At 50.5% G+C, this 26,837-nt stretch overlaps 1 protein-coding gene and 1 non-coding gene across 2 annotated transcripts; one reads left to right on the top strand and one right to left on the bottom strand.

The window, feature by feature from the left end:
• Positions 1-164: 164 nt before the first annotated feature.
• Positions 165-10,979, bottom strand: CD244 (CD244 molecule). Its single transcript, XM_049777619.1, has 10 exons — positions 10,961-10,979; positions 10,514-10,876; positions 10,066-10,335; positions 6,579-6,683; positions 4,832-4,894; positions 4,518-4,597; positions 3,569-3,634; positions 2,804-2,872; positions 1,186-1,272; positions 165-290 (listed from the first exon to the last, which is right to left on the bottom strand). Exons 1-10 carry the CDS (start codon positions 10,977-10,979, stop codon positions 165-167), a joined length of 1,248 nt encoding a protein of 415 aa, XP_049633576.1.
• LOC126015293 (U6 spliceosomal RNA) lies at positions 9,111-9,214 on the top strand. The gene has a single exon (XR_007498172.1). It is a non-coding gene; the product is annotated as a U6 spliceosomal RNA (small nuclear RNA).
• Positions 10,980-26,837: the final 15,858 nt, after the last annotated feature.

The raw sequence follows: 26,837 nt of genomic DNA, 5'->3' as shown, positions 1-26,837 counted from the left end.
ATGCTGGACAACATGTCCTAGCAAACACAAACATGGTACACTCACTCTGGGGTTTTTTTTGTGTGTATGTATGTGTGGGAGCCTGATATTCCCATGACAGCCCTCAATTTCCACTCTTTGGTGAGAAAGTTTTACTGAGCAAAGGAGGCTGTTTAGAGCAAATGCTAGTGGGAAGAGGTGTCACCTGCCATGCCACTGACTGTGAGGGGCTGAGAGGAAAGTGAGGCCGCAGGTGGGGTGCAGGGCTCACACCACAGGAAGTGCTGCCCTAAGGGGTGGGGGAGCCTCCACTGAGAACAGAAGAAAAGATGACTAGGCCCCTTCAGGGACGTGGAAATTGGGGGCAACAGTGGGAGCTGGGAAAGGCACCTACTTAGCTGTGGGCAGCTTAGACAGCCCTCAAATCCAAAGCAGTTTCATTTCTTCACAGTCTCTGCATGGAAGGAAGGTTTGGGTGTTTCTAGATATGTGGAGCTAGGCTGCTAGAGAGGGGAGTCCTCAATCTACCTGAGCTTTGGCCTAAAGGTCCAGTTGGCCAGAGAAAACCCCCAGCACTCTGGCAGAACCCTGACACCCCAAATCTCAGGGCAGAGCCCATCAAGTACAGCTCTTGTGCAGATGACAGCCCTGTGGGGGGCCCCTTGCCCCCTGGAGCCAGCACTCAGGGTCTCCAGGTCAGGGCTGGACATAGGCAGAGAGCCAGCCTGGGACTCCTCACATCCTCTTTGTCCCTGAATCCCAGGGCGGGCAGTAGGAGAAAGGACTGCTTCACAGCTGGATACATCTGGATAGCGGCAAACACACAAATGCACACACTCACTCATGCACATACATGAATGATCATGCATGTACACTCACAGTATCATGCGCATGCAAGCATAATTACATGTGCACACAATACACACACTCTCATGCACGTACATGCACACCCATGTTTGCACAAAACACATGCACACTGACCCACATACACACAACACATGAATACTCACATGCAATTCATGTGCACACACTCATGCACATAATGTACTCACACATGCATGCACACCATCCATGCACACTTGCCCAGTTACATACTCTGACTCATGCAATACCTGCATACTCACATGCACATAACACTGTTACACATGAATATATTCATACATGCATGCATAATTGTGCATATAGACATCATATACGCACACTTACACATACACACTCATGCACATACACGTGCTTGCACACTCTCACGTGCACACTCTCACTCATGTACAGCAGCCCAGTTTCCAGGAGCATCTGCAGAGAAACCACAGGTGTTAGAAGCTGCCGGGTTAAGGGGGTGGCGGAAGGGGCTCTGGCTGGTGGTGGTGCAGCTGCAGAGCATGTGTGAGCCACCCCCCCATCCTGTTTCCACAGCTCCCCTGGGTCGCCAGCATGAGGGGAGAAAACCTCTGGAGGGGACCCAGAGGACTGATCTCAGCCAGCTCACTTGCTGCCTTCTGGGGGCACCACCTCTTGAAGGAGAGATGCAAAGAGACAGGGAGAGAGTCCTGGTGGCATTCCCACTGTCAAGGGTCTCCTTTCTGGCACACTCCAAGCTCCCGGCAGGTCATTAAGACCCCAGCTGACACAAGAACCAATATGGACGGACAGAGCAGGGACTGCTGCAGGGGGTGCTGCGGACCCCGGAGCTCCCCAGCATTGTCCCATGGAGCAGTGGCTAGATCCAGCATCACCTGAACTCTGTGACGTAGCTGAGCCTGCCCCTCCCCAAGTCTGGACTTCCTGCAGACAAGCCCCCTCCTTACCCCTCCCTGTGGAGGGTTTCCAGTGGGGATCAGCTAGGGTCCCTGCTGTGTGTGCCCCAGCCTGGGTGAATGGCAGGGGTGGGGACAAGAGACTGCAAGTCTGTGCTCAAGGTACATATTTGGAAATAGCAAAGGCTGGAGTTTCTGGGCTCAAAGAAACCTAGGGGCGGGGGGTGGGGGTGGGGGGGCTGGTCCTGCCTTCATCATCTTCCTCCTGCCTCTCTCCATGGGCATGGTCTCTCTGGATTCCATGCTGAACATTCTTTTTTCCCTGTTGGGCCTGTTTGCATCTAGGGCTCTGGTGCTAGGCTTGGCCTAGTGGGTATGGGAGTCTGTGATCAGACCCACAGTTGCAAGTACCAAAGTCACCTCCTCACTCCAGTTCTGAGCTACCATCTCTTTATTGATAACCAGGGGAGTTCAAGGGCCCCTCAATGCTCAGAGCTCCTCTGCCACTTGGAAGCGCACTGTTCTGCCTCCTTCTGGAAGCCCTCCCATGGGCTGGAAGGACAGGCCCCTCATCAGCAGGAATCAACTGGCCCCCCACGCTGACACTGCTGGTCCTTGGGGACCCTTCACGTCAGTCCTCCGTGTCCACAGCAGGAAGATGTCCAGTCCTCACTGAGAGTAGCAGGAGTTGTGGTGACCCAGAGCACTCAGAGCAGAGCAGAAGCCCAGGCCAGAAGCACTGGTGAGCTGCCTGCAGATGTAGGTCCTGGATGCCTGACCTGATCTACCTGACCTGTTCTGCCCTCCCAGCCCATGCAGTGTTCATGAGCTGCTCTGGGGGTCCCTTAGCTGCTCTGTCCTGGTGCTGCACACAGTTCATTTAGCCCAGGGCTCACAGGCCGAAGGCAAGGTGACCCCATGCAGCCTTGGCAGCAGGAAGGAGAGATAGGGACAGGAGGGTGCAGCAGGAAGGGAAACCCAGCCCCCCAGCCCCTTGAGACCACAGGAAATGTGCTGAACCCCACAGCCTACAGCTCGGGGCGCAGGACTGGCCGGCCCTACCAGTACACCTTGAAGTTCTGCAGCTCCTTGCGGCTCAGCCGAGCTGGGTTCTGGGCCCCAGGTTCTAACTCCCCGATCTGGGGGAGGGAAGAGAAGCTTTAGCCCTGGCAGGGGGGGTGAGGGGGGGTGCTCCTGCCCCTTCTACCAGTACAGATGCAGGAAGTGAAGCCCCCAAAGAAACTGAGCAAGAGTGTGCAGCCCGAAGGGGCAAAAGTATAGACTCTAAATTTGCACCTCACCATGCCGGTGTCGTGGGTGTCATCCTAGCCTACACTTCCTCCACAGGTCCACCTATAGCAGCCACCCCCTTAGGCCCCTGGCCCTCTGTCTCTGTCCCCCAATATCCAACACCCCCTGGGAAAGAAAGGCAAGATTGGGGTGGTCCCAGAGCAAAAGTCAAACTCCCCCCAATAAAACTCAACCAACCCTCAGAACCCTAGCTCAGGCTCATCTTCATGAACCCCTTGCCCCACCCCACACTGTCTCTGAGTCTTGGGTGAGGGCTTTTCCCTGGCCCTGACCAGCCCCCCACCTCACCCCCTGGTCTTACCTCTTGGTAGATAGTACAGCCCATTGAGGCCTTGGGAGTTTTATTCCTGGTGGGCTGGAATCATAGTGATGAACTCAGCCCAGGGAGTCAGACTGGCTGGGGCAGGGTGGGGTGGGGTTCCAGGAAAGCAGGGCTGAGAAGCACAGGATTTCAGGGAAAGCAGGACAGAGTGGGTAGGGTCCCAGGGAGAGCAGGACATCAGGGCACAGGGACCCAGTCTCACCTGGGACAGCTGCACCATTGAGTACAGTGTCATGGACTCACTCTCTGGCGGTGTAGACACTGAGCACTGGGGAGGAGACAGCTCAGATGGGGGGTTTACCCCTTTACCTCACACTCAGCTTTCAGGACTGTGAGACCAGCTACCCTCCTCCTCTTCTGGATCTTTCCCTGTTGTCTCTGACAAGCTTCTGATCCCCCAGAAAGGCTCAGGGTCCTCTGCTGGCTTTTCCTATCACTCAGGAGTTTGAAGTGATGATGTCCGCAGTCCCCAGTGGACTGAGCTGGCCCTGGGTCAGATTTCCTCCACCATTCTGGTCCTCCTTTCCCACTCAGACAAACACTTTGGGTATACGGGGAGCTGTGTGGGGCCAGGCAAGAATCAGAGAAAGTACCTGGTTCTGGTTTTGGTTCTGGTTTTGTTTCTGTTTCTGGCCACGACTGTGGACCACAGAGTACACGGTGCTTGCTTCCTCATGGGGGCTGTGCCCTACCTTTGGAGGAAAGGGGGTTTATTGATGCAGCTCAGATTGGGACATCCAGGGTGGGGCAGGTGACAGGTCAGGGAGAGGCCCCCCCATGCAGAGGCCATGATGGGCATCAACGGGGCAGGGACTCTCTTCCACAGAAGTCCCCAGGCCTGTCCCCTCAAAGTCACCTGTAGACCCTCTGCCCTGGCAGGCATCTGAGTCTCTGATCCCTGTGTATCCCCCTCAGTCCCAAAGTGCAGCACCAACTCTAAGCCAAGCACAGAAGGTGCTCTGAGGCCCACAGTTCCCCCAACTAGACCCTGGGAGTTGCCCAAGTAAGAACTCATTCCCACAAGCCCCCATGCTCTCAGCCCCCCATCCACCAACCCCACTTCTAGACTCTCCCCCACAGCCAGCAGGTCCACTGGGGTATGGCCAAGGACTGCACCCCCATACTGCTCTGTCCCTGGTGGACCCCTGTACCTGAGCATAGTTGGACTGCACCAGACAGGGGTCCTGGGAGACTGGCAGGCTCTGCTCCACGATTTCCTGATTGCAGGCATCTGACAGGACAAAGTTCAGAGCTGCAGAGGCTCCATAAATTACCCTGCCCACACCCACCCCATGTCCCAAAGAAACAGGCAGCCCCCAAAATCATTCTGCATGGGGGAAAAACGAAGTAGAGCTGGGAGGATGCAGAGGCCTCCCCTTCTTATTTATTCCATACATGTGCTCTCCATACATGATCCCACACTCAGTACTGTGCCTTCCATCCCAACCCTGCCCAGTCCCCTCACCTGTCTGGCCTGTCCTCCCCCTCTTCCTCCATAGGAAGATGAAGGTGATGGTGCTCAGGAGAACTACGGCCAGCAGGACCCCCAGGTACACCAACCAGAGGGAAAAGCTGGGCTGAGACTCAGAGGCATCTGAAAAAAAAGAAAAAAAAAAAAAAAAAAAAAGACCTGTGATGGGTGGGAGTCCTATCACACAGTCACACACATTCACCCCCACATGCACCCAAAGCCAATTACATTTATTCTCGCTTCTCGCCCATAGACAACCACACTCTCATTTATCCACATACACCCTGTTACCCCTCCAGAAAGAGAGGAGCCACAGGAGGGGTGCAGGGTAGCTGAATAAAGCTTAGCTTACGGGGCTGGAGAGATAGCATGGAGGTAAGGCGTTTGCCTTTCATTGAGGAGGTCATCGGTTCAAATCCCAGCGTCCCATATGGTCCTCCCGTGCCTGCCAGGAGCAATTTCTGAGCCTGGAGCCAGGAATAACCCCTGAGCACTGCCGGGTGTGACCCAAAAAAAAAAAAAAAAAAGCTTAGCTTACAAGCCACACATGGTGGTTAGGGCCTTCCAAAAGCTGGATGTCGAGACTGGAGAGATAGCATGGAGGTAAGGTGTTTGACTTTCACACAGAAGGTCATTGGTTCAAATCCTGGCATCCCTTATGGTCCCCCAAGACTGCCAGGAGCGATTTCTGAGTGTGTAAAGCCAGGTGTAACCCCTGAGCGCTGCCGGGTGTGACCCAAAAACCAAAAAAAAAAAAGAAAAAGAAAAAAGCTGATGTCTCCTGAAATCTTATATGACTGCTGTGGATCATTTCCTCGCCATTATCCTGATACCTATAGACCCACCAGGCCATAGGGGCTGCAGGTGCCAGGCTGGGCCAAGAAAGGCCTCTCCATCTATCCATGCACCACTAGGACTATGTAATTAATAATTAAGATTGGAGCCTGGACATGAACTTGAATTCTGGACCCTAGAAGACCTCGATGATGGTGAGATTCCTGGTCTTGTGGTTAATCTTGGCTCTTTTCAGCTGAAGGAGACTGAAGAGCCCAAAAGGTTGGACCATATGGCGCCTAATCTAAACATGGTGGAGAGTAGTGGCACAAACAGTAAGGCGTCTGTCTGCCTTGTGTGCTCTAGCTTAGGATGGACCGTGGTTCAATCCCCCAGCTTCCCATATGGTCCCCCAAGCCAGGAGTAACCCCTGAGTGGCACTGGGTATGGCCAAAAAACTAAAAAAAAAAAAAAAATAAATTGGGTCTGGAGAGATAGCATGGAGGGAGAGTGTTTGCCTTGCATGCAGAAGGACAGTGGTTCAAATCCCGGCATCTCATATGGTCCCCCGAGCTTGGCAGGAGCAATTTCTGAGTGTAAAGCCAGGAGTAACCTCTGAGTGCTGCCGGGTATGACCCAAAAAACAAAAATAAATAAATAAATAAATATAATAAAATAAACATGGCAGAGACCCCTTCTGGTGGCAGAGAGGGTAGTTTTGAAAAGGAGGTAGCTGAAAGCTTGGAGCAGCTCACTATAGGCCCAGGACCTCGGCCTCTCAATTTGAAGAAGCTTATAGAGGCCACTGATTGGAAAAAGACCAGAAGGAAAAGGCTTCATTGATGGCAGACTGATATCTGGATGAGACCTACAGACATGGATTCTGGCATTGCAACTAATGGACTTTCAGGTTAACTTCCAGATACATGGCCACAGTGACAAAGAGCTGCTCCCTGCATTCAGGTACCGCACTCCAATATGAGCTGCTCTGAGGTGCAGAGAAGCCGGCAGCGGCAGGGGAGCTCCCAAGCAAGCAAGTGGAATGGCGTGCAAGGCTCCAGCCCAGGACTGCCTGCGGATTTCGCGGAGCCAAAACACATGGCGAGCCCAGGCACCCTGGGAGTCACCCACAGCTTATCAGTGTCTGGACAAACATGGTCATGGTGATGGAAAAAAAAAAAAGGATAAAAACAACAAAAGCCATCGAAGCCCAACAAAAGCTGATTTTTTTTTTTTTTTTGGGCCACACCCGTTGACGCTCAGAGGTTACTCCTGGCTATGCGCTCAGAAGTCGCTCCTGGCTTGGGAGACCATATGGGACGCCGGAGGATCGAACCGCGGTCCGTCCAAGGCTAGCGCGGGTAAGGCAGGCACCTTACCTCCAGCGCCACCGCCCGGCCCCACAAAAGCTGATTTTTAAAACCTGCATTTGAACTGTTTCAGGTTATTCTTTTTGTTTGTTTGTTTTTGTGTTTTTTGGGGGGGGCACACCTGTTTGACGCTCAGGGGTTACTCCTGACTATGCGCTCAGAAGTCGCTCCTGGCTTGGGGGACCATATGGGACACCGGGGGATCGAATCAGGTTATTTCTTAACCCTAGTTGCATCATTGTCTTGCTGGTTTAAATGTGCTTTATAATTTTTCCTAATTAATATTTTCAACTGCATAATGTTTTGTTTATCTTAATATAGTAGCCTGTTTTCTGATTGTATTTTCTGCAGAAATGTTCTTGTAATATTGTTTAGGGAAGATTATTGATAGGAACTAAGAATGTTCCAGAATAAAAGTACTTGGTTAAATAGCATTAAGAATTTTAAACTGGGGCCCGGAGAGATAGCACAGCGGCATTTGCCTTGCAAACAGCCAATCCAGGACCAAAGGTGGTTGGTTCAAATCCCGGTGTCCCATATGGTCCCCCGTGCCTGCCAGGAGCTATTTCTGAGCAGACAGCCAGGAGTAACCCCTGAGCACTGCCGGGTGTGGCCCAAAAACCAAAAAAAAAAAAAAAATTTTAAACTGGGGGCTGGGTAGGTGGCGCTGGAGGTAAGGTGTCTGCCTTGCAAGCGCTAGCCAAGGAAGGACCGCGGTTCAATCCCCCGGCGTCCCATATGGTCCCCCCAAGCCAGGAGCGATTTCTGAGCACATAGCCAGGAGTAACCCCTGAGCGTCAAACGGGTGTGGCCCAAAAACCAAAAAAAAAAAAAAAAAAAAAAAAGAATTTTAAACTGGGGCCGGAAAGGTGGCACTAGAGGTAATGTGTCTGCTTTGCAAGTGCTAGCCAAGGAAGGACCGTGGTTTGTTCCCCCGGCATCCCATATTGTCCCCCCAAGCCAGGGGCAATTTCTGAGCGCTTAGCCAGGAGTAACCCCTAAGCATCAAACGGGTGTGGTTCAAAAACCAAAAATAAAAAAAGGATTTTAAACTGGGGCCGGAGATAGCATGGAGGTAAGGCATTTGCCTTGTATGCAGAAGGACGGTGGCTGGAATCCCGGCATCCCATATGGCCCCCGAACCTGCCAGGAGCGATTTCTTTTTTTTTTTTTTTTTTTTTTTTTTTGGTTTTTGGGCCACACCCGGCAGTGCTCAGGGGTTACTCCTGGCTGTCTGCTCAGAAATAGCTCCTGGCAGGCACGGGGGACCATATGGGACACCGGGATTCGAACCAACCACCTTTGGTCCTGCATTGGCTGCTTGCAAGGCAAACACCGCTATGCTATCTCTCCAGGCCCCGAGCGATTTCTGAGCTAAGACCCAGGAGTAACCCCTGAGCGCTTCCAGGCATGTCACAAAAACAAAACAAAACAAAACAAACAAACAAAAAAAGAATTTTTTTTTTAGTTTTTGGGTCACACCTGACAGCGCTCAGGAGTTACTCCTGGCTCTATGCTCAGAAATAGCTCCTGGCAGGCTCAAAGGACCATATGAGGTGCTGGGATTTGAACCAATGACCTTCTGCATGAAAGGCAAACACCTTATCTCCATGCTATCTCTCCGGCCCCCCCAAAAAAGAATTTTAGGGCCCGGAGAGATAGCACAGTGGCATTTGGCTTGCAAGCAGCCGATCCAGGACCAATGGTGGTTGGTTCGAATCCCGGTGTCCCATATGGTCCCCCGTGCCTGCCAGGAGTGTTTTTCTTTTGTGTGTGTGTGTGTGTGGTTTTTGGGTCATACCCAGCAGTGCTCAAGAGTTACTCCTGGCTCCATGCTCAGAAATAGCACAGGAGCTATTTCTGAGCAGACAGCCAGGAGTAACCCCTGAGCAATGCCAGGTGTGGCCCCAAAAAAACAAACAAAAAAAAAAGAATTTTAAAATGGGCCGGAGAGATAGCACAGTGGTAGGGCATTTGCCTTGCATGAAGCCGATCTAGGAAGACATTGGTTTGAATCCCAGCATCCCATATGGTCCCCGAGCCTGCCAGGAGCGATTTCTGAGTGCAGAGCCAGGAGTAACCCCTGAGCACTTCCGGGTGTGTCACAAACAATAAACAAAAAAGAATTTTTGTGCTCGCTTGGCACAAATATACTAAATTTGTAACGATACAGAGATTAGCATGGCCCCTGCACAAGGATAACACACAAATTCATGAAGCATTCCTTTTTCTTTTTTTTTTTTTTTTTTGGGTCATACCCGGTAGTGCTCAGGGGTTACTCCTGGCTCTATGCCCAGAAATTGCTCCTAGCAGGCTCGGGGGACCATATGGGATGCTGGGATTCGAACCACCTACCTTCTGCATGAAAGGCAAAAGCCTTACCTCCATGCTAACTTTCTGGCCCCGCATTCCATATTTAAAAAAAATTTTTTTTTAAACTGGGCCGGAAAGATAGCACAGTGGTAGGGTGTTTGCCTTGCATGAAGCCAATCCAGGAAGAACAGTGGTTCAAATCCCAGCATCTCATATGATCCCCCATGCCTGCCAGGAGCGATTTTTGATTGCAGAGCCAGGAGTAACCCCTGAGCGCTGCTGGTGTGACCCAAAACAAACAAACAAAAAAAAATTGGGGGGGCCGGAGAGATAGCATGGAGGTAAGGCATTTGCCTTTCATGCAGAAGGACGGTGGTTCGAATCCCGGCACCCATATAGTCCCCCGTGCCTGCCAAGAGCGATTTCTGAGCATGGAGCCAGGAGTGACAGCTGGTGAAGACTGCTGAATAAAGCTTAGTTTAGAAGCCACACATGGTGGTTAGGGCCTCAATAAAGCTGGATGTCTCCCGAAACTTTATCTGACTGCTGTGGGTCATTTCCTCAAAGTAACCCTGAGACCTACAAACCCGCAAGGCAGTAGGGGCTGCAGGCTCTGGGCTGGGCTGAGAAACGCCTCCATCCATGTACCACTAGGACTATATAATAATACAACACACCCCAAAGCCAACCTCACTAATTCACACACACACACACACACAAAACTGACCCACATACCCACACTGACCCACACACCCACTCTCATACACTCACCCACACTCACTACACAGCCGGGAGTCAGGGAAAAGCTTCGGTGGGCCCAGCTGAGGGTGGCGCTGACATTGCAGCTGTAGACATGGCTACTGTTGGCCAATACTGACTGCACCACTTGGGCAGAGGACCCAGAAGACTCCTTCAGCTTCACATCATCTCTGTACCATGACACGATCACGTTGTCCGCCTCGGCAGAGCAGTTGAGAACCAGCTGGCATGATGTGTTCCGATCCTTGAACAACACCCACATGTAGGGGTCCCCAACTGGATCTGCAGGGAGAGGGATAGGGGCAGTCTATCTATATAGACTATAGGATAGTCTACAGTGAGAGGGTGTCAGGAAGTCTATAGGAAAAGGGGTGAGGGGTTTGTAGGAAGAGGGCTCAGGGGATCTGCAAGGAGAGGGGTCAGGTGGATGGGTTTGCTGTAAGATGTGGCTCAGCGTTACTGGTCTCTAGCAGAGGGTCCTCTTCCACCCAGAACACACCCAGCACTGTGACGACCACTTCATTCTTGTTGATGATCCCAGAGTTGTCAGTCACCTCCACGAAATATGTTCCACTGTCTTTGCTCAGTGCTGGCTGCAGGAGCAGCCCATAGTCCTGGGCAGTGAGTCTATCCTTGAAGTGACTCAAAGTCCAGTTCACATACTTCGGATTCTGTCTCCATGTCAGTATCCTCTGTTTCTGAGACTCTGAGGACAGTTTCACTTCCCATATCACCACTCGTGCCCCTGTCTTGAGACTGGGCTTCGGCAGACAGAGGGGCTTCCCCGAGAGTCCTTGCACACGTTTCATGAAACTGGAGGAACCTAGGAGAGAGCCTGGCTGAGGCAGCTGGAGCACGGGGAGCAGGGGTGCCCCCAGTAGTGGGTAAGAGCCTCATGAGCCCCCACCTGTTTCCTCACCCCACATGCTAGACCCTCTGGAGGTCCCCAACAACACAACCAAATAAGGAACCTGAAGTATCACACACCCAGTGGGGGCCCTCTAGTCATTTGCAAGAACAGAGGGAAGGAAAGGGAGGAGGAGAGAAAAGGATAGAAGGGAAGAGAAGGGGAAGGAAGAGGAGGGGAGGTAAGAGGAGAGGAGAGGAGGGGATGGACTAGAGGAAAGGGGAAGGAAGGGTAAAAATAGCAGAAGGAATGGAAGGGGGAAAAAGAGAAGAAGGACAGAGGGGAAGAAAAGGGAGGGGAGAGGAGGTGAAGGAGAGGGAAGGGAATGGAGGAGAGGTACATGGAGGTGCAAGAGAGAAAGAGATGGGAGGGAGGAGAGAGATAGAAATGAGAGGAAAAAGGAGGGGAGGGGATAGAGGAGAGAAGGGGAAGAGTGGAGGAGGGGAGGGAAGGTAGAAATCAGGTGCAGGGAGAGAGGCTCTGAGTGATGCCACATCCCCAACCCTGCTGACACTGGACTGACCCAGCACAGATCCAGAGGTTCCTGGACCAGGCCCACAAATATGAGTGAAGTTGAAAGGACACATCAAGGGCCCGGAGAGATAGCACAGCGGCGTTTGCCTTGCAAGCAGCCAATGCAGGACCAAAGGTGGTTGGTTCGAATCCCGGTGTCCCATATGGTCCCCCGTGCCTGCCAGGAGCTATTTCTGAGCTGACAGCCAAGAGTAACCCCTGAGCACCGCCGGGTGTGACCCAAAAACAAAAAAACAAACAAAAAAAAGAAAGGACACATCAAAAAAATGGGTTGCGCTGCTGAGGGACACATAGTCCATCCAATATGGAGGTGGGCTGAGCTGTCAGTTTCCCAGGCCAGCCCAAAGTGGGACCAGAGCCTGGAGGGATTCTCCTTTTCCCAGACACTCAGAAATAGAGGATGGAGGGTCTCTAGACTCTGTTGTCCCAAAGCTCTCAGGACTCAGGTGCAGGGGCTGCAGGCCAAGGGGTGCTAAGCTCCTGTGGCTGCAGCTTGGGGACGTGCTGTGCTCCTGCCCAACACGCCTGCCCCTTCCTGCAGGGCTGTGTATGGCCTCTATGGCTCTGTCTGGCCCAGTGGCTCCTCACACAGGAAGTACTGCCTAAACTCTGAGGCCACAGTCAGACATCTGGGGCCTCATTCCATTTGAGCAGCTGCGGGCCTGAGAATCTGCACCTCAGTAGCCCCATTAGCCATCACATCCACATCCACCTTGCACAGGAATCGAGGGTCTCTTCTTGCAGAGACTATTGAGGACAGGTGAGGTAGCATGTCCCCTGGGCTCCTGGTGTAACACCACTCTTCCTATGTCGGTGGGTCTCCCAGGAAGCAGGACTGAAGCCCACTCCAAAGCAGTTTACTATGTGAGGCTTCCCACAGGCAGAATCACTCACTGCAGGCCATGTTTGTATCAGCTTCTCCACGGCTCACTGGGCTGGTCACCACCTTCCTTTCTCCTGCTGGGGAAACAGGTTTTCCTTTTGTCCTGCTGTGTAGTACTCCACTCAGATGAGCACTGTCCCTATGTGCAGCTGACTGACAACCAGCATGCAAGTCCTAACTCCAAGTGTATAAAAATAGTATGGACCTGGGGCCAAAGAAATAACACAGAAGGGAGGGCAATTGCTTTGCATATAGCATACCCAGGTTTAATTTTCATCATCCCATAGGGTCCCCTGAACGATTCTTTTTTTTTAAATTGGTTTTTGGGTCACACCCAGTGGTGCTCAGGGGTTACTCCTGGCTCTGCGCTCAGAAGTCGCCCCTGGCAGGCTCCTGGTACGATATGAGATTCCGAGAATCGAACCAAGGGTTCGTTTCAGGTTGGCTGAAAGTGAGGCAAATGCCTTACTGCTGTGCAATCCCTCCGGTCGCTGGAGTGATTTTTGAGCCCAGAGCCAGAAATAATCCTTTAGCACTGTTGGGTATGGCCCACAAACAAATTAACCAGCATGGTCTAGTCTAGAGCATGCAAACACTACATGGTATGACTGATGGGGTCTGGCTTCATAGCCCAGAGTGATGGAAGCTTCCGGTGTCTCCATCCCAGCCCAACCCTGCCCAGGATCTGTCTTCCTTACATCATCTTCTCTGGGGAACACCAGCAAGAGTCACTTCTCTCTGTACTCACCACATTCCAACTCAAAGTTTCGCATCTACAGGACATGTGGTACTCCACCTCCACCCCTGCCCAGAAGGTAAACTGAGGTCTGAGAATACCTTCCAGCCTGCCCCTAGCCCACAGCTACAGAGCCATGTACAGGAGCTTGAAGGGTTACCCACGGAGGGCCCAGATTTGAGTCCCCTTGAAAACCTGCTGAACCCAGCACTGGACAGTGAGTCTAGTCTGTCGGTGTCTCCTTACCTTGGCCCCAAGATTCCAAGGGGAGCAGGAGGAAGAGGAGGAGGCCAGGAACCAACATCCCATTAATAGTTCTGGGGCTTCCTCCAACCCCCCAGCCCAGCCGTGCAGCCCCAGCAGGAACACCTCTTTGCCCTGTGCTGTTTCCCCTAGAGACCTCTCCTCTCCGATGGAGCACTGGAGGTGCAGAATATTGAACCAAGGTCCCAGAGGGCGGGTCTCCTACCTCAGTTCCTGCCCCTTCCGGTCTCAGACACGCCCTGGACACGCCCACACTGCCCGCCCTTTCCTTTATCATATGGGGTAGAAGGCATCTCCTACGACAATGTTTTTTGACCTTTTTGTGCAAAGGCACATTTTTTCATGAAAAAAAATCATGAGGCACACCACCATTTGAAAACGTTAAAATAATTTAACTCTGTGCCTACATTGACTATATATAAAGTAATTCTCTTGAATAGAAATCAAATAAACACAAAGAAATTATTTTATAATTACTTTATTATGAAATAATAAAGGGTTATTTTTTTTGCTTTTTGGTTTTGGGGCCACATCCAGCCGCACTCCTGGCTCTCTGCTCAGAAATCGCTCCTGGCAAGCATGGAGGACCGTATGGAATGCCAGGGTTCGAACCACCATTGGTCCTGGGTTGGCTACTTGAAAGGCAAATGCCCTACCGCTGTGCTATCTCTCTAGCCCCTAAAATAATAAACTATTTTATAATTGTCCCTATTTCCAGTTTCTTACTCAGTGCAAAACCTGGGCCTGTTTGGCTGAACACAAAGCTGATATTCTGGCAGGAATAGAAGACACACTCATATCTCTTCGTCAACAGCTGTCAGTTTCTATCTGTCTTTATTTTTTTATTTATTTATTTTATTTTATTGGTTTTTGGGTCACACCCATCAGCGGTCAGGGGTTACTCCTGGCTCTTTACTCAGAAATCGCTCCTGGCAGGCTCAGGGGACCATATGGGATGCCGGGATTCGAACCACTGTCCTTCTGCATGCAAGGCAAACGCATTACCTCCATGCTATCTCTCCAGCCTGTCTTTAGTTTTTATATCCGTAACATGCGCTTCGGCTCACAAATAGACCAATCATGCTGAAGCCGCGTATTACGGATGAAATTGGAATTTTCCTCACGGCACAACAGATAATATCTCACTGCACACTAGTGTGCCGTGGCACAGTGGTTGAAAAATGCTGTCCAGGGCCGTCCAGAGCCGGAGAGATAGCATGAAGGTAAGGCATTTGCCTTGCATACAGAAGAACGGTGATTCGAATCCCTCATCTCATATGGTCCCCCAAGCCTGCCAGGAGCGATTTCTGATTGTAGAGCCAGGAGTAACCCCTGAGCGCTGCCGGGTGTGACCCAAAAACCAAAAAACAACAACAACAACGCTGTCCTAGCGCTCCCTAAGTTGTAACTGGAGGCAAAGGATAAGCAGTTAAGTAGAGAATGAGGAGGTGATGGGAGAGGAGAGATGCCAGTAAGAGGATGCAGAGGTAACTTGTCATCCACTTCCGTGTGGAGGAGCAGGTCCCCAATGCAAAGAACTGAGAACACATTGATACTTGTCCTTGGTGTGGAAAACAGGAACCCCTCTCAGTTTCCCCTAGAGTGGGAAATGGGAACCCTCTCCCTGTTTCTTAGTGCAAAATGAGATGTTGCTGTCTGCGTGACAGCCCAGAAATTCACTCCTGCGAGGCAAGGGGGGGGGGCCTTTCTCCCGCGCCGCATAAGATGTGGCCCCCTTTGCAGAAGAAAACACCCACAAACTGCCTCGTGGGGCTGGAAACAACCAGGAGACACGAGGCAAGTCGGCCATGTATCAGCAGCGTCGCTGTGTGGCCAGAAGGGGAAGTGCTCTAGGTCCAGCCCTCCACCGAGAGACAGAGACTATTAAGGTCTTCCCGGGGACGCTGCACTGCACTAGCCCGTGAGCACTTGGGTCATGGACTCCCTGGAAACCAGCATAGAGGCTGAACTTCAGGCTGGAACTTAAAAGACAGCACAGGGACTCCTTCGTGGGTACCCCCATCCTCTGTCCTCTGATGCCTGCTCTCACACACACATCCCCCCACTAACTACATGCACCACGGTCCCTGGGGGGCGGGGCAGACTTGTCCAGCTTACTTCGAGGTGATCTGGGGAGGAGGTGGGTGCCCTATGATAAGAAATCCTGTCATCTTGGTGCCGGAGAGGTGATGCTAGAGGTAAGGCATCTGCCTTGCAAGCACTAGCCTAGGATGGACCGCAGTTCTATCACCCAGTGTCCCATATGGTCCCCCTAAGCCAGAAACGATTTCTAAGCGCACAGCCAGAAGTAACCCCTGAGCGTCAAACGGGTGTGGCCCAAAAAAACAAAAACAAAAACAAAAAATCCTGGGGCTGGCGTAGTGGCGCTAGAGGTAAGGTGTCTGCCTTGCCAGCGCTAGCCTAGGACGGACCGAGGTTCAACTCCCCGGCGTCCCATATGGCCCCCCAAGCCAGGAGCGACTTCTGAGAGCCTAGTCAGGAGTAACCCCTGAGCATTACCTGGTGTAGCTCAAGAAACAAAACAAAACAAAATCCTGTCATTTTGCTGTGTCCCTGTGCTCTGAACACCATCAGGTGGCCTCTGTAGCTGGCAGAAACATCACAACCATGATAACCTCATCATACCTGCCTTTGTCCTTAGCAATTTGTCCAGAAAAGAAGTATGACATAATATATGGGTATTGGCATCAGAATGTCCTCTATGGTTTACTGACCACCGTAAAAAATGTTACTAAATGTTGGTGTAACCGGTCGGTCTTGACTCTATTCAGTATAACTTTTTTTTTTGCGGGGTCACACCCGGTTATGCTCAGGGGTTACTCCTCAGAAATCGTTCCTAACTTGGGGGACAATATGGGACACTGGGGGAACGAACCAAAGTCTTTCCTAGGTTAGCACATGCAAGGCAGACGCCCTACCACTTGCGCCACCACTCTGGCCCCTCAGTATAACTCTTTTTGTTGGTGCTTGTCAATCACTGGAAGGAAGCACCTTTGGATTGAAGCATCCTTTGATTGGTCTCTTACCCACCTGTCCCCCACCCCAGGGTGTGGTCTTTAGCTTCCCAATAAAGAGCCAGGGTCTCAGAGAGAAACTTCTTGCGGTTTCAGTTTTCCTCTCCTGGACTTTCTGCTGCTGGTCTTAGTGCTAGAGGGGAAGGCTTACAGTAACCTTTGCTCCCAGATCTGCATCTCCCCAGCCCCCTAGGATTGGGGCATGAGGCTTCCACTTTAACTAAGTTGTTGCTTACTTACTATATCATTACTAAATTACTGAATAGTGACTTAATTAGTTTTCCTTTTTATAATAAAATAGGGAAGAGACAACTACATTGTCTAATTATCAAGCTACATTGTCTAACCTATTATTACATTGTTACTAAATAGTTACTTAATTGTTTTTCTTTTTTCCCCCTCCCCAAACAACTAAATTTTGGTCAATGACTAAGAGAGGGTTGAGGCATTTAACAGTTGCAAGAATCTACAATGAAAATAATGATCCAGGGGCCCAGCGGTGGCGCTAAAGGTAAGGTGCCTGCCTTGCCTGCGCTAGCCTTGGACGGACCGCAGTTCGATCCCCCAGTGTCCCATATGGTCCCCCAAGCCAGGAGCAACTTCTGAGCACATAGCCAGGAGTAACCCCTGAGCATTACCGGGTGTGGCCCAAAAATCAAAAAAAATAATAATAATAATGATCCAGTACAAATGCACTTTCCTGTTTATCTGATAAAATATATGACTTGGTTATTAATAGTAACTGTCCTAATTTTGGGGGGGTCCATTCATCAATGCTCAAGGGTTACTCCCTGTTGTATATGAAAACATTTCCATAAGATTATTCTCAGGGGCCAGAGAGATAGCACACCGACGTTTGTCTTGCAAGCAGCCGACCCAGGACCTAAGGTGGTTGGTTCAAATCCCAGCATCCCATATGGTCCCCTGTGCTTGCCAGGAGCTATTTCTGAGCAGACAGCCAGGAGTAACCCCTGAGCACTGCCCGGTGTGACCCAACAACCAAATATATATATATATATATATATATATATATATATATATATATATATATATATATATATATATTCTTTACTAATTGTCCCACCTTGACCTTCCTGGTGGGGGCGCTGTTGAGAGCCGAATAAATAGTTTGGGAGTGAGGTGTTCAGGGGCTTTTGCTAGAGTTTGCTGATTGGCTCGAGGTGTTTTTTTGTTTGTTTGTTTATTTGTTTTTTGGAGCTGGCAGTAGGCTGACAAAGGACTCTCTGCGCCCAATCTTTTTTCTCCTTTACCCTCCTGTCTGTGTGGATTACCACACAGATAAATATTACCAAGATCTCCCCCCACAAGGGGGAAGGGGATGGGAATCAATTTCTCATTCTGGGAGCTCTTTGAGGATACAAAAATAACAAATAAAGGAGTAAACGGGACCCCACAACTCCTGACACTGTGCTTAGGAATCAATTGTGGCAGAGCTCAGGATATAATATAGGATGCCAGAGATCAAACTCAGGTTGGCCGGGTGCAAGGCAAGTGCCCTTACCACTGTACTGTCTCTCTCGCCTCAGTAGAAGCTGTCTTAAATGAGGCGCTAAAAGGCAATTTAGCTTATTCAAGAATTAAGCTGATGTGTGGGGAGAAAAAGCCATCAGCACTCATTAAGAGAAAAGTGGTCTGTGGGCTGAGCATGTGAATTTGGGCTTGCCTTTCCTGGATTCCAGAACACATCATTACACCACAAAAGCTAAAGTACTGGGACTTTGTTGCAAAACAAACAGTTCACATTCAGGAGCAGCTTTATGCCTCACAGATGGGTTAATACATTGGAAAAAGGTCCATGAACAATTGGGAAATAATTTGCCAATTTGTACTGAGATCACAGAACACTACAAGAGTGGGAGGGGGCAAGAGGAAGTCATGAGCAGGATGTCACTTTGCACACAGGTGCCTGGTACCAAGGACCCCCAGCATTGCAGGGAGAGACCCCAAACATTGCAGGGAGAGACCCCAAGAAGAAGCTGAATGCAGCCTGGTATTAATACTGGGGTCTGACTATCCTCATCCCTGCAGGAAACGAGTATGTTTGCAGCAATATTTGACTTGAGACACAAAGGTGCCATTACTGACATCATGCCTGCTAGAGGTTGACTCTGGGTCCTTTGGTGGCGCTGCTGAGTGGGACCCCCCCCCAAAAAAAAAAAAAGACATCAGAGGAGCTGAGGCTGGGAGAAGGAACTCAGGGGTGGGCTGTGCTGTGCCCATAAAAGGCGGAGATTACTGGAAGAAGAGTCTCTGCGCTTTGACCAAGAGCTCAGATCCAACTCAGCTGTGCTGAGCAGAGATGGAGCTCAAGTCTGTGGAGTTCAGAGAAGGCACCTACCCTCGGCTGGTAGAGCTGTTGGTGCCCATTTCAGAGGGTCTCTGAGGACTTCACCGTCTCAGCTGTTGGGGCACAGAGGCCAGGTGACCCATGTCCTGTCCACCATCAAGACACTGCACGGCGCCCGCTGTTCCTTTCTGTGGCCACCAGGGGCACAGGCGAGTCCTCACCGGCCCCATAGGAGTGTGAGGTCAGGTACTGGGGGAGAGAGGTCCTATATCTCTGAGCCCCTCAGGTCTCATACTGCTGGAATCTGGGATAGTCTGGGATCTGGTCAGTGAGGGTCCAGGGTCACCCCCTTTGGGCCCGGAAAGATCATGAATTGTGAGAAACAGACTCAGGGCTGCCTGCTCAGATGGGGGTCTATGAGAGACAGGGATAATGTGGACACAGTCAAGGGCAAAGGTAGGGTTGTGTTCTGTTCAGAGGCATTCCCCACATATGAGAAATGTCTTTTTTTGGGGGGGTTGGTTTTTGGGCCACACCCAGCAGTGTTCAGGGGTTACTTCTGGCTCTGTGCTCAGAAATCGCTCCTGGCAGACACAGGGGACCATATGGGATGCTGGGATTCGAGCCACCATTGGTCCTAGGTTGGCTGCTTGCAAGGCAAACGCCCTACCACTGCACTATCTCTCTGGCCCCCAAGAAATGTCTTCTTTCAGGAGCAGAGCAAACTCTCAACAAGCCCCGTCCAGCAAAGGCTGCATCTCCTCCCTGCTGGCCCCGCCTTGGATCTGCAGGGAAATCCTGGAGAAGTGTCCCAAAATAGAGGGTGAGCAGGACCCTACAGCTATGTGGTAACCATGTGGCAGCCACCTTAGAAGACATTAGGCCAGGGTCATCCATCTGCTCTGGCTCAGGAATCTGGAGTCTTGGGGGATATGGCTTTGGGTAGCCTCATGTGGCAGACTTGCTCCTGCACACATGAATTTGTCCTGTGTCTCTCAGGGACCCCTGGGGACAAGGAGGGACATTAGAAGCCCTGGGGGACATATCCAGAAGGGGTATTAGGTCGTCTGCTCTGCACTTTCTCTGCAAAGGCAGCAGACTTGCATCTACTGGGATGAAACCCTGAGAAGCTTCTCCATGGATGTGGTCCCCCATCTCCACTTTCTGTGATATGCACATTGATGGGATCAGCTGGACCACATGGCCAGGAAGTACACAGCAGGGGACTGATGGCCCAATCAGCAAGGCAGACAACCCAGCAGGGATGACAACTGGGCCAATTTCAACACCTTTGAATCTGCAGAGATGGTCATAGCAGTGACTACAAGGTGGGCACCTGGCAAGGCCAGTAATGAGTAGGGGGCTGGCTGAGATCCCTGCAGATGGGCTGGGCATGGCACAGAGCCATGTAGACAGAGACTCTCCATATCCTGAGTGACCCTCCTGCTAAGACTCAGAGACATGGGGCATATGGGGTTCTGGTCTTCTGGGTCTGTGCTTTCAAGCTATTTTGCAATACCATGAAGCTACATGGGGCATGGCCACAGGCTCTGTGGAGTCTTGCAGAATCTAGGCTACTATGACATTTAAGCCCAGGACCTGAGCATCTGGCAGGTCCCCGACAAGACGCCACTGGGGATCTAGAGGAGCAAATCTCTGCTGAGCTATTATACTTTCTGAGGCTTCTTCCAAAGACTCAGATGGAATCTTTTCAGACTCTACCAGGTACCAAGGTACAATGCAAGAGCCATTGATTGGGGTGAGGTGTAGCTCAGCTCTGAGACTGGCCACTTGGGGTCACTAGGCTCTGTGATCCCTCAGGATCTCTCAGCTTCTCCCTCAGGACCCTGAGCCTCGGACAGAGCCTCAGTAGGACAGAGCCTTGGGACAGTGGGAACAGGGAGGGACTAGGATAAAAGGCTGGAGTAGGAGACAGCCTAATCTCAGATACTAGGCTCTGATTTAGTCCTGCTGCTCCTACAAAAGTACCCAGTGAAGTACGGCATTTGGCAAGTGCTGGACTGACAATAGTCTGAGCATCCCCATGGACTCGGACTCTAAAAATAACCAGAAAACTGCCTCTTATTACTCCCCTCTTGGTCAACATGAGTGTTTGCTGCCTGCACTGAAGGATGAATGCTCCAGGCCCTGGGTTCAGAGTGATAGTTACCAAATGTGCCCATGGCTCACCTCTAGTCTGGGAATCTGCTCTCACTCTTGTCTCCACTGTCATGAGAGTTAGAATCACTCTGTATGTGACATGATGCCACATAGGCTAATCACCACCATTGCCTGATATCGATCTACGTGGGTGAGAAAGTGCAGGCTTGGATGCTTGAGCTAGAATGATAGGAAAGCGTGGAGAGCTCTTGCTTTGCAATGGGCTGACCCAGGTTCGATCCCTGGAATCCCATATGGTCCTCACAGACCAATCACCAAGAGTGATTCCTGAGTGCAGAGCCAGGAGCCAGCCCTGAGTGCCACCAGAAGTGATACAGAAATTAAAGCAAACAAAACAGGTAGTACACACTTGTTCCCACTTATTGTAGAATATCCATCTTTATGAATAGGAATTCTTATTTGTATGGCAAGGAAAGATTTTTTTTCTTCCCTTTTAGGAAAAACCCATGAAGAAGTCTTGGTTGGGAAAAGAGATTTCAGGGGAGTATATATATATATATATATATTTTTTTTTTCAGGGAAGTATATTGAAGGTTCCCAAGAAGTGCGGTGGGCTTCCACATGGAACAGCCATGTGGCCACTTCAGTCTTCTGATGACATGAGCTCATTGACTTTCTGTTCTATGATGTCCTGCGACCTTTCCTTGCTCTTCCTTTCCAGAATTTGATACTGGATTTGTCCAGTTCCGGGTGTTCAAAAGGAAGAATGTAGCCAACAGGAATAAAAGTCATGATATGCAACACGGAGCCTCTGCATGTGTGTGTCTATTCTGCATGTGTGCTTTGTTTGCTAACTGCACTTGTATTTGTTTCCTGGTGACCACTCCCTGTGTCTCTAGGATCCCACAATCTCCCCAGTGGCTTCACATGCAGTCATAAGCAGTGACTCTTGGGTCATACATCCCTGGGACTTACACCCACAGGAGAGGGAGATATTTTTCCCCCAGAAGTTCAGTTAAGGATGAATATTTCAGCTTGTCACCGAACTCACAGGCCATTTCTTAGCACAAACAGGGTGTTTATCTGCACAGGCACAGTGTCAGCTGGGTAGTTACTAAAATGAGCCAGGGCAGACATTGATGTCGAGATGGAAATTGTGCTGTGTGTCCAAGATGCATCAGAGCACAAGAAAGGTCTTGTTTAGAATCTTGCTCAGAATCTCAGTTCAAGAGGAGGTGGTATGTGGAGGCGCGTACTCTGCTAGATTTGGGCTATGAGTTGCATGGTACAGAGCTGGGGCCAAAACAATCAACCTCCATGCCCTAGAATGAGGAATGATAAGGTCAGTGGGCACAGCTGAATCAGGGCCAATCTACAGATGGACCAGGGACTTGTTACGCTGCAAAAAAATATCATAGCTTAGGACATGGTGAGGGGTCAAGGATCTGCTGTGATAGATACAGGATAAAGTTACACATCAGGGCCCTATGGATGAATGTGAGACATGAGCAGTGGGTGAGCACTTCAGAACCCTAAATGGGGCAATGGCAGTGATGGTGTGTTTCGAACTCTGGCCATTGGCCTCTATGTCAGTCACATGAAAGGAACAGGGGTATGAAGTAGGATATTTCACTGTTCACAGGTGCATGTGGACACCTATGAGCATTAGGGGGAGCCCAGGGACCTGAGGAAGGTTTTAGCAGGACCCAACTGGATGCAGACATGCGGGAGAGACTGAGAGCATCTGGAGGTAGGGAAAGGAACCCCAACAGGGGGACAGAGGAAATTGAGCCTTGAGGAAGAACATTTAGGGGCTGTCCTGGAAGAGGGATACAAAGGAGAGTGTAGGGCCCGGAGAGATAGCACAGCGGCATCTGCCTTGCAAGCAGCCAATCCAGGACCTAAGATGGTTGGTTCGAATCCCGGTGTCCCATATGGTCCCCCGTGCCTGCCAGGAGCTATTTCTGAGCAGACAGCCAGGAGTAACCCCTGAGCACCGCTGAGTGTGGCCAAAAAAAAACAAAAAACAAAAAACAAAACAAACAAAGGAGAGTGTAAGGATGAAGAAGGTTGGTCCCCAAGCCTGTCAGGAGTAATTTCTGTTTCTTTTCTTTTTGAGCCACACACCTGGTGATGCTCAGGGTTTACTCCTGGACCTATGCTCGGAAAGTTCTCCTGGTAGGCTTAGGGAACCATATGGGGTGCCAGGGATTGAACCATTGAACCAGGATTTGCCACATTCAAAACAAATGCCCTCCCAGTTGTGCTATCACTCTGGCCCTACAAGAAGTAATCCCTGAGTGCTGCTGGGTGTAACCAAAAAAATAAGTTGGTGCTACTACTAGAAGCCTTTGGGAGCTGAGTCAGGGATGAGGGATAGGCAGTAATCCCTTAGTGCTCTTTTCTTCTCCCTGCAACGTATTGGGTGAGAGGACTTCTTTCAAGAGGGCAGTCCCAGGTAGTGTGAGAATTGATTTCTCTGAGTTCAGCTAGAACAGATACAGGACGTATAGAGAATACAGCAACAGCCTGGCCATCATGGAGACAGTCGTGCTGCTGTTCTACTACTGCCAGCTCCAGGCCCAGACCCAGTGCTCGCTCAGGAGCATCCCAGCAAGAACCAACTGTGTCACCAGTAGCATCTGACAATGAATTGCATGTACCCTGCTCTAGTGTCTTGAGTTCATTACAAACTGAGGTTTTTTTTTTGGGGGGGGGGTCACACCCGGCAGTGGTCAGGGGTTACTCCTGGCTCTATGCTCAGAAAATTGCCCCTGGCAGGCATGGAGGACCATATGGGATGCCGGGATTTGAACCATCATCCTTCTGCATGAAAGGCAAGTGCCTTACCTTCATGCTATCTCTCTGGCCCCTACAAACAGGTGTGGGTGTAGAGAGCACAGTGGGTCAGGCGCTAACCTTGTAATCAGCTGACCTGGGGCACCTTCTGGCACTGGAACCGGCATGCAGAGCCTGAAGTGGCCCCAAAACAAAACTAAGCAAAAGGGCCAGATAGCACAGCAGTAGGACATTTACTTTGCACGTAGTCAACCCAGGTTCGATCCCCAGCATCCCATATGGTCCCTCGAGGAGTGCCAGAAGTGATTTGAGCCAGGATAACCCCTGAGCACCACTGAGTGTGACCCAATAAAACAAAAAATAAAGCACAAACCAGGAGTGAAGTGTATCAGGATTACATTTGTATGTGGTGTGTCAAGAATGAAACTCCACTCACTCTACCATTCTGGCCCCCTCATTTATTTTGATTTTTGGGTCACACCCGGCAGCACCCAGGGGTTATTCCTGGCCCTATGCTCAGAAATCACTCCTGGCAGGCTCGGGGGACCATATAGGATGCCAGGATTCAAACCACTGACCTTCGCAAATGCCTTACCTCTATGCTATCTCTTCGGACCCCTCATTTTTTTTATTTGATAGGAAGATTTGAGGCCACACTGTGATACTCAGGAGATACTAACTTTGCTTTCAGCCATTACTACTTCTGGCAGCATCATATGGGATGCTAGGATGCAACCTAGGTCACATGCAACACAATAGCCCTATCCACTGTACTACATGGTCTAATGGGGCTGGTTCACTCTGCCCAATATTGTACAAGACCTGTGCATCTAACACCACTTGATGGGCAGATTGATTGCACTTTGGATGGAGGGGTGTGGTGAGACCTGGGTTAGCTGTGTCCAAGGCAAACACTATACCTGCCTGCTGTCGTAGCTCAGGCTTTTCTCTTTTGAATTTGGGGACCACTTCCCATGAGGACTAGGGGAGCCATCCAGTGTTAGGGATTAAACCTAGACATCCTATGTCTTTTCTTACGTATGTTAGGGGTAAGCAAACCCAGAGCCACATGCATAAAGCCCTGTGCTTTGCCACTGAAACATTTCCCGCCTGAAAAAGCATCTTCTTTTGCTTGTTTTTTACTACATTCAGCAGTGCTTAGGGGTTATTTCTGCCTCTGCACTTGGAAATTACTCCTGGCAAACTTGGGGGACCATGTGGGATGCCAAGGATTAAACCTGGTTGGCCATATGCAAGGCAAATGCCCTCCCCACTGTGTTATCCACCCCTAGAGCGTCTTTTTTTGAGCATTAAAGTTCCTTCCTCTGGGGTCCCCTAAATAAAAGAGAACAGCCCACATCATCTCTCCTTCCTGGGGTGTAGGAACAGCATCCAGTCTCCTCCAGTGTTCACTGCATATGGCTGGCTTCACGGCCTGGCCTGGTCTGACCAGCTTGGCTGTGTCCCACATGCAAGATGGGGAGTCAGGGTGCCAGCAGGTTAAGGACACGCTTCATCAGATACCCCCACTGAACTGCAGAGACTGACAGAGTGCTGCCCTCTAGCCCAGAAATGGAATCTTAGTGCCCTGTCTCCTGCTGGCTCTAACAAAACAAAACATAAGCAGCCCAAGAGAAAAGAAAGAACAGAGCTTTTCAATACTCCTCTAAAGTTTGCAAGTCTGGTGGGGGAGAGTCAGCACAAAAGAGGACAAGAGAGGGGCCGGGCGGTGGCGCTGGAGGTAAGGTGCCTGCCTTACCTGCGCTAGCCTAGGAGACGGACCGCGGTTCGATCCCCCGGCGTCCCATATGGTCCCCCAAGCCAGGAGCGACTTCTGAGCGCATAGCCAGGAGTAACCCCTGAGCGTTACCGGGTGTGGCCCAAAAACCAAAAAAAAAAAAAAAAAAAAAAAAAAAGAGGACAAGAGAGCAAGAATGCCCAAGAGGGTGGGCTTGGAGCAGAACTGCTTCATAGTGTGGAGACAGGTGCTTCAGGTACTGATGAAGGGAGACAGAGAGAGAGGGAATTAAGATGAATCTGGCTAATGCTTATTAGGTTGAGCGGGGTACCCATTTTTATAGGGGATTCCTATATAAGGTCTCCCCTTTTATACCAGTCAGTTGAATTACAAATGGAAGTGGATTCTAGTTCATTGACCTTTACAAGGGGTGGGGGAGGTGGAGGGCATTTTATAGCACCATCACCCCTTAAAGATACAGTAGCATTTATACAGTAATACTGATCTCAGTCCTAATAGTAAATTTCACTCCTCACTCTCCCCAGTCTCCACCCCCTATAATACGTCAAACCTAGTCCCTGATGCATTTGAAGGGGGCGGGATAGGCCCATGTAACTCCAGAAGAAAAACTCATCACAGGATGAGCTTGGACTCTGAGATGAAGGGAGACCAACAGGACCTTGCTTGCCCTGTTTGAAAGCTGGTAGGGAGATAAACTCATCACAAGATGAGCTCAGGCACTGCAATGGGAGTCACACCGGCCCAGGCCAGTGCAAAGGATCTGTCAGCAGCCAGTGGGAAATTCCAGTGCAGGAAGAAGTAACTCACCCTCAACTGGACAAGTGAATCCTCTACCCCAGGCCTCACCAGGCGCTGTTCCCACCCATTCAGGCAAAGCTCAGTACACCCTCCCTTTATTGTCTGCTTCTTTCCAACAGTTCCATTTATGTTGGCAGGGGACATTCAGTTGGTATCTTGCCTGCTCTTCCTTTTGAAGCTCTGGTGAAAGGGAGCCCCAGTTTTGTGAGGAATAAGTCGAGCAGTGTGCCCTGAACAGGTTAGAACTAGCAAGATCTGATTGTCCTTTGACAGGTTAGTAAATAACCAGACTGAGGGTCAAGAGAAGGCAAATAAAGAGCAGTGATAGGCCTGAACGTCCCAAACTTGCACCCACTGGGAGGTCTGCTCTCACCTTATGTGTGCATCTCTGGGTCTCATACTGCCTGGAATAAAGGAGACCCTACATGTGCTCTCTGTACTCAAGATGCTGACTGTTACAAGCAGACTTTGTACATAGGAGGTCCCAATTTGGTTCCCGAGAACTGCAAAGACCTCAGTACCAACAGGGGTGCCCCATGCCCCTTCCAAAGCCAAAAATAGGAGAAAAAAAAAAAAAAAAGCATCTTCATAACCTCCAACAGTAGGGAAATTATCTACACCACGAGCAATGCACTGCTGG

The sequence above is a fragment of the Suncus etruscus genome, chromosome 7 (genome assembly GCF_024139225.1).
Source record: "Suncus etruscus isolate mSunEtr1 chromosome 7, mSunEtr1.pri.cur, whole genome shotgun sequence".
NCBI lineage: Eukaryota > Metazoa > Chordata > Mammalia > Eulipotyphla > Soricidae > Suncus > Suncus etruscus.
The sequence above is the reverse complement of the archived record's forward strand: the minus strand, read 5'-3'. Positions and strand labels throughout refer to the sequence as shown.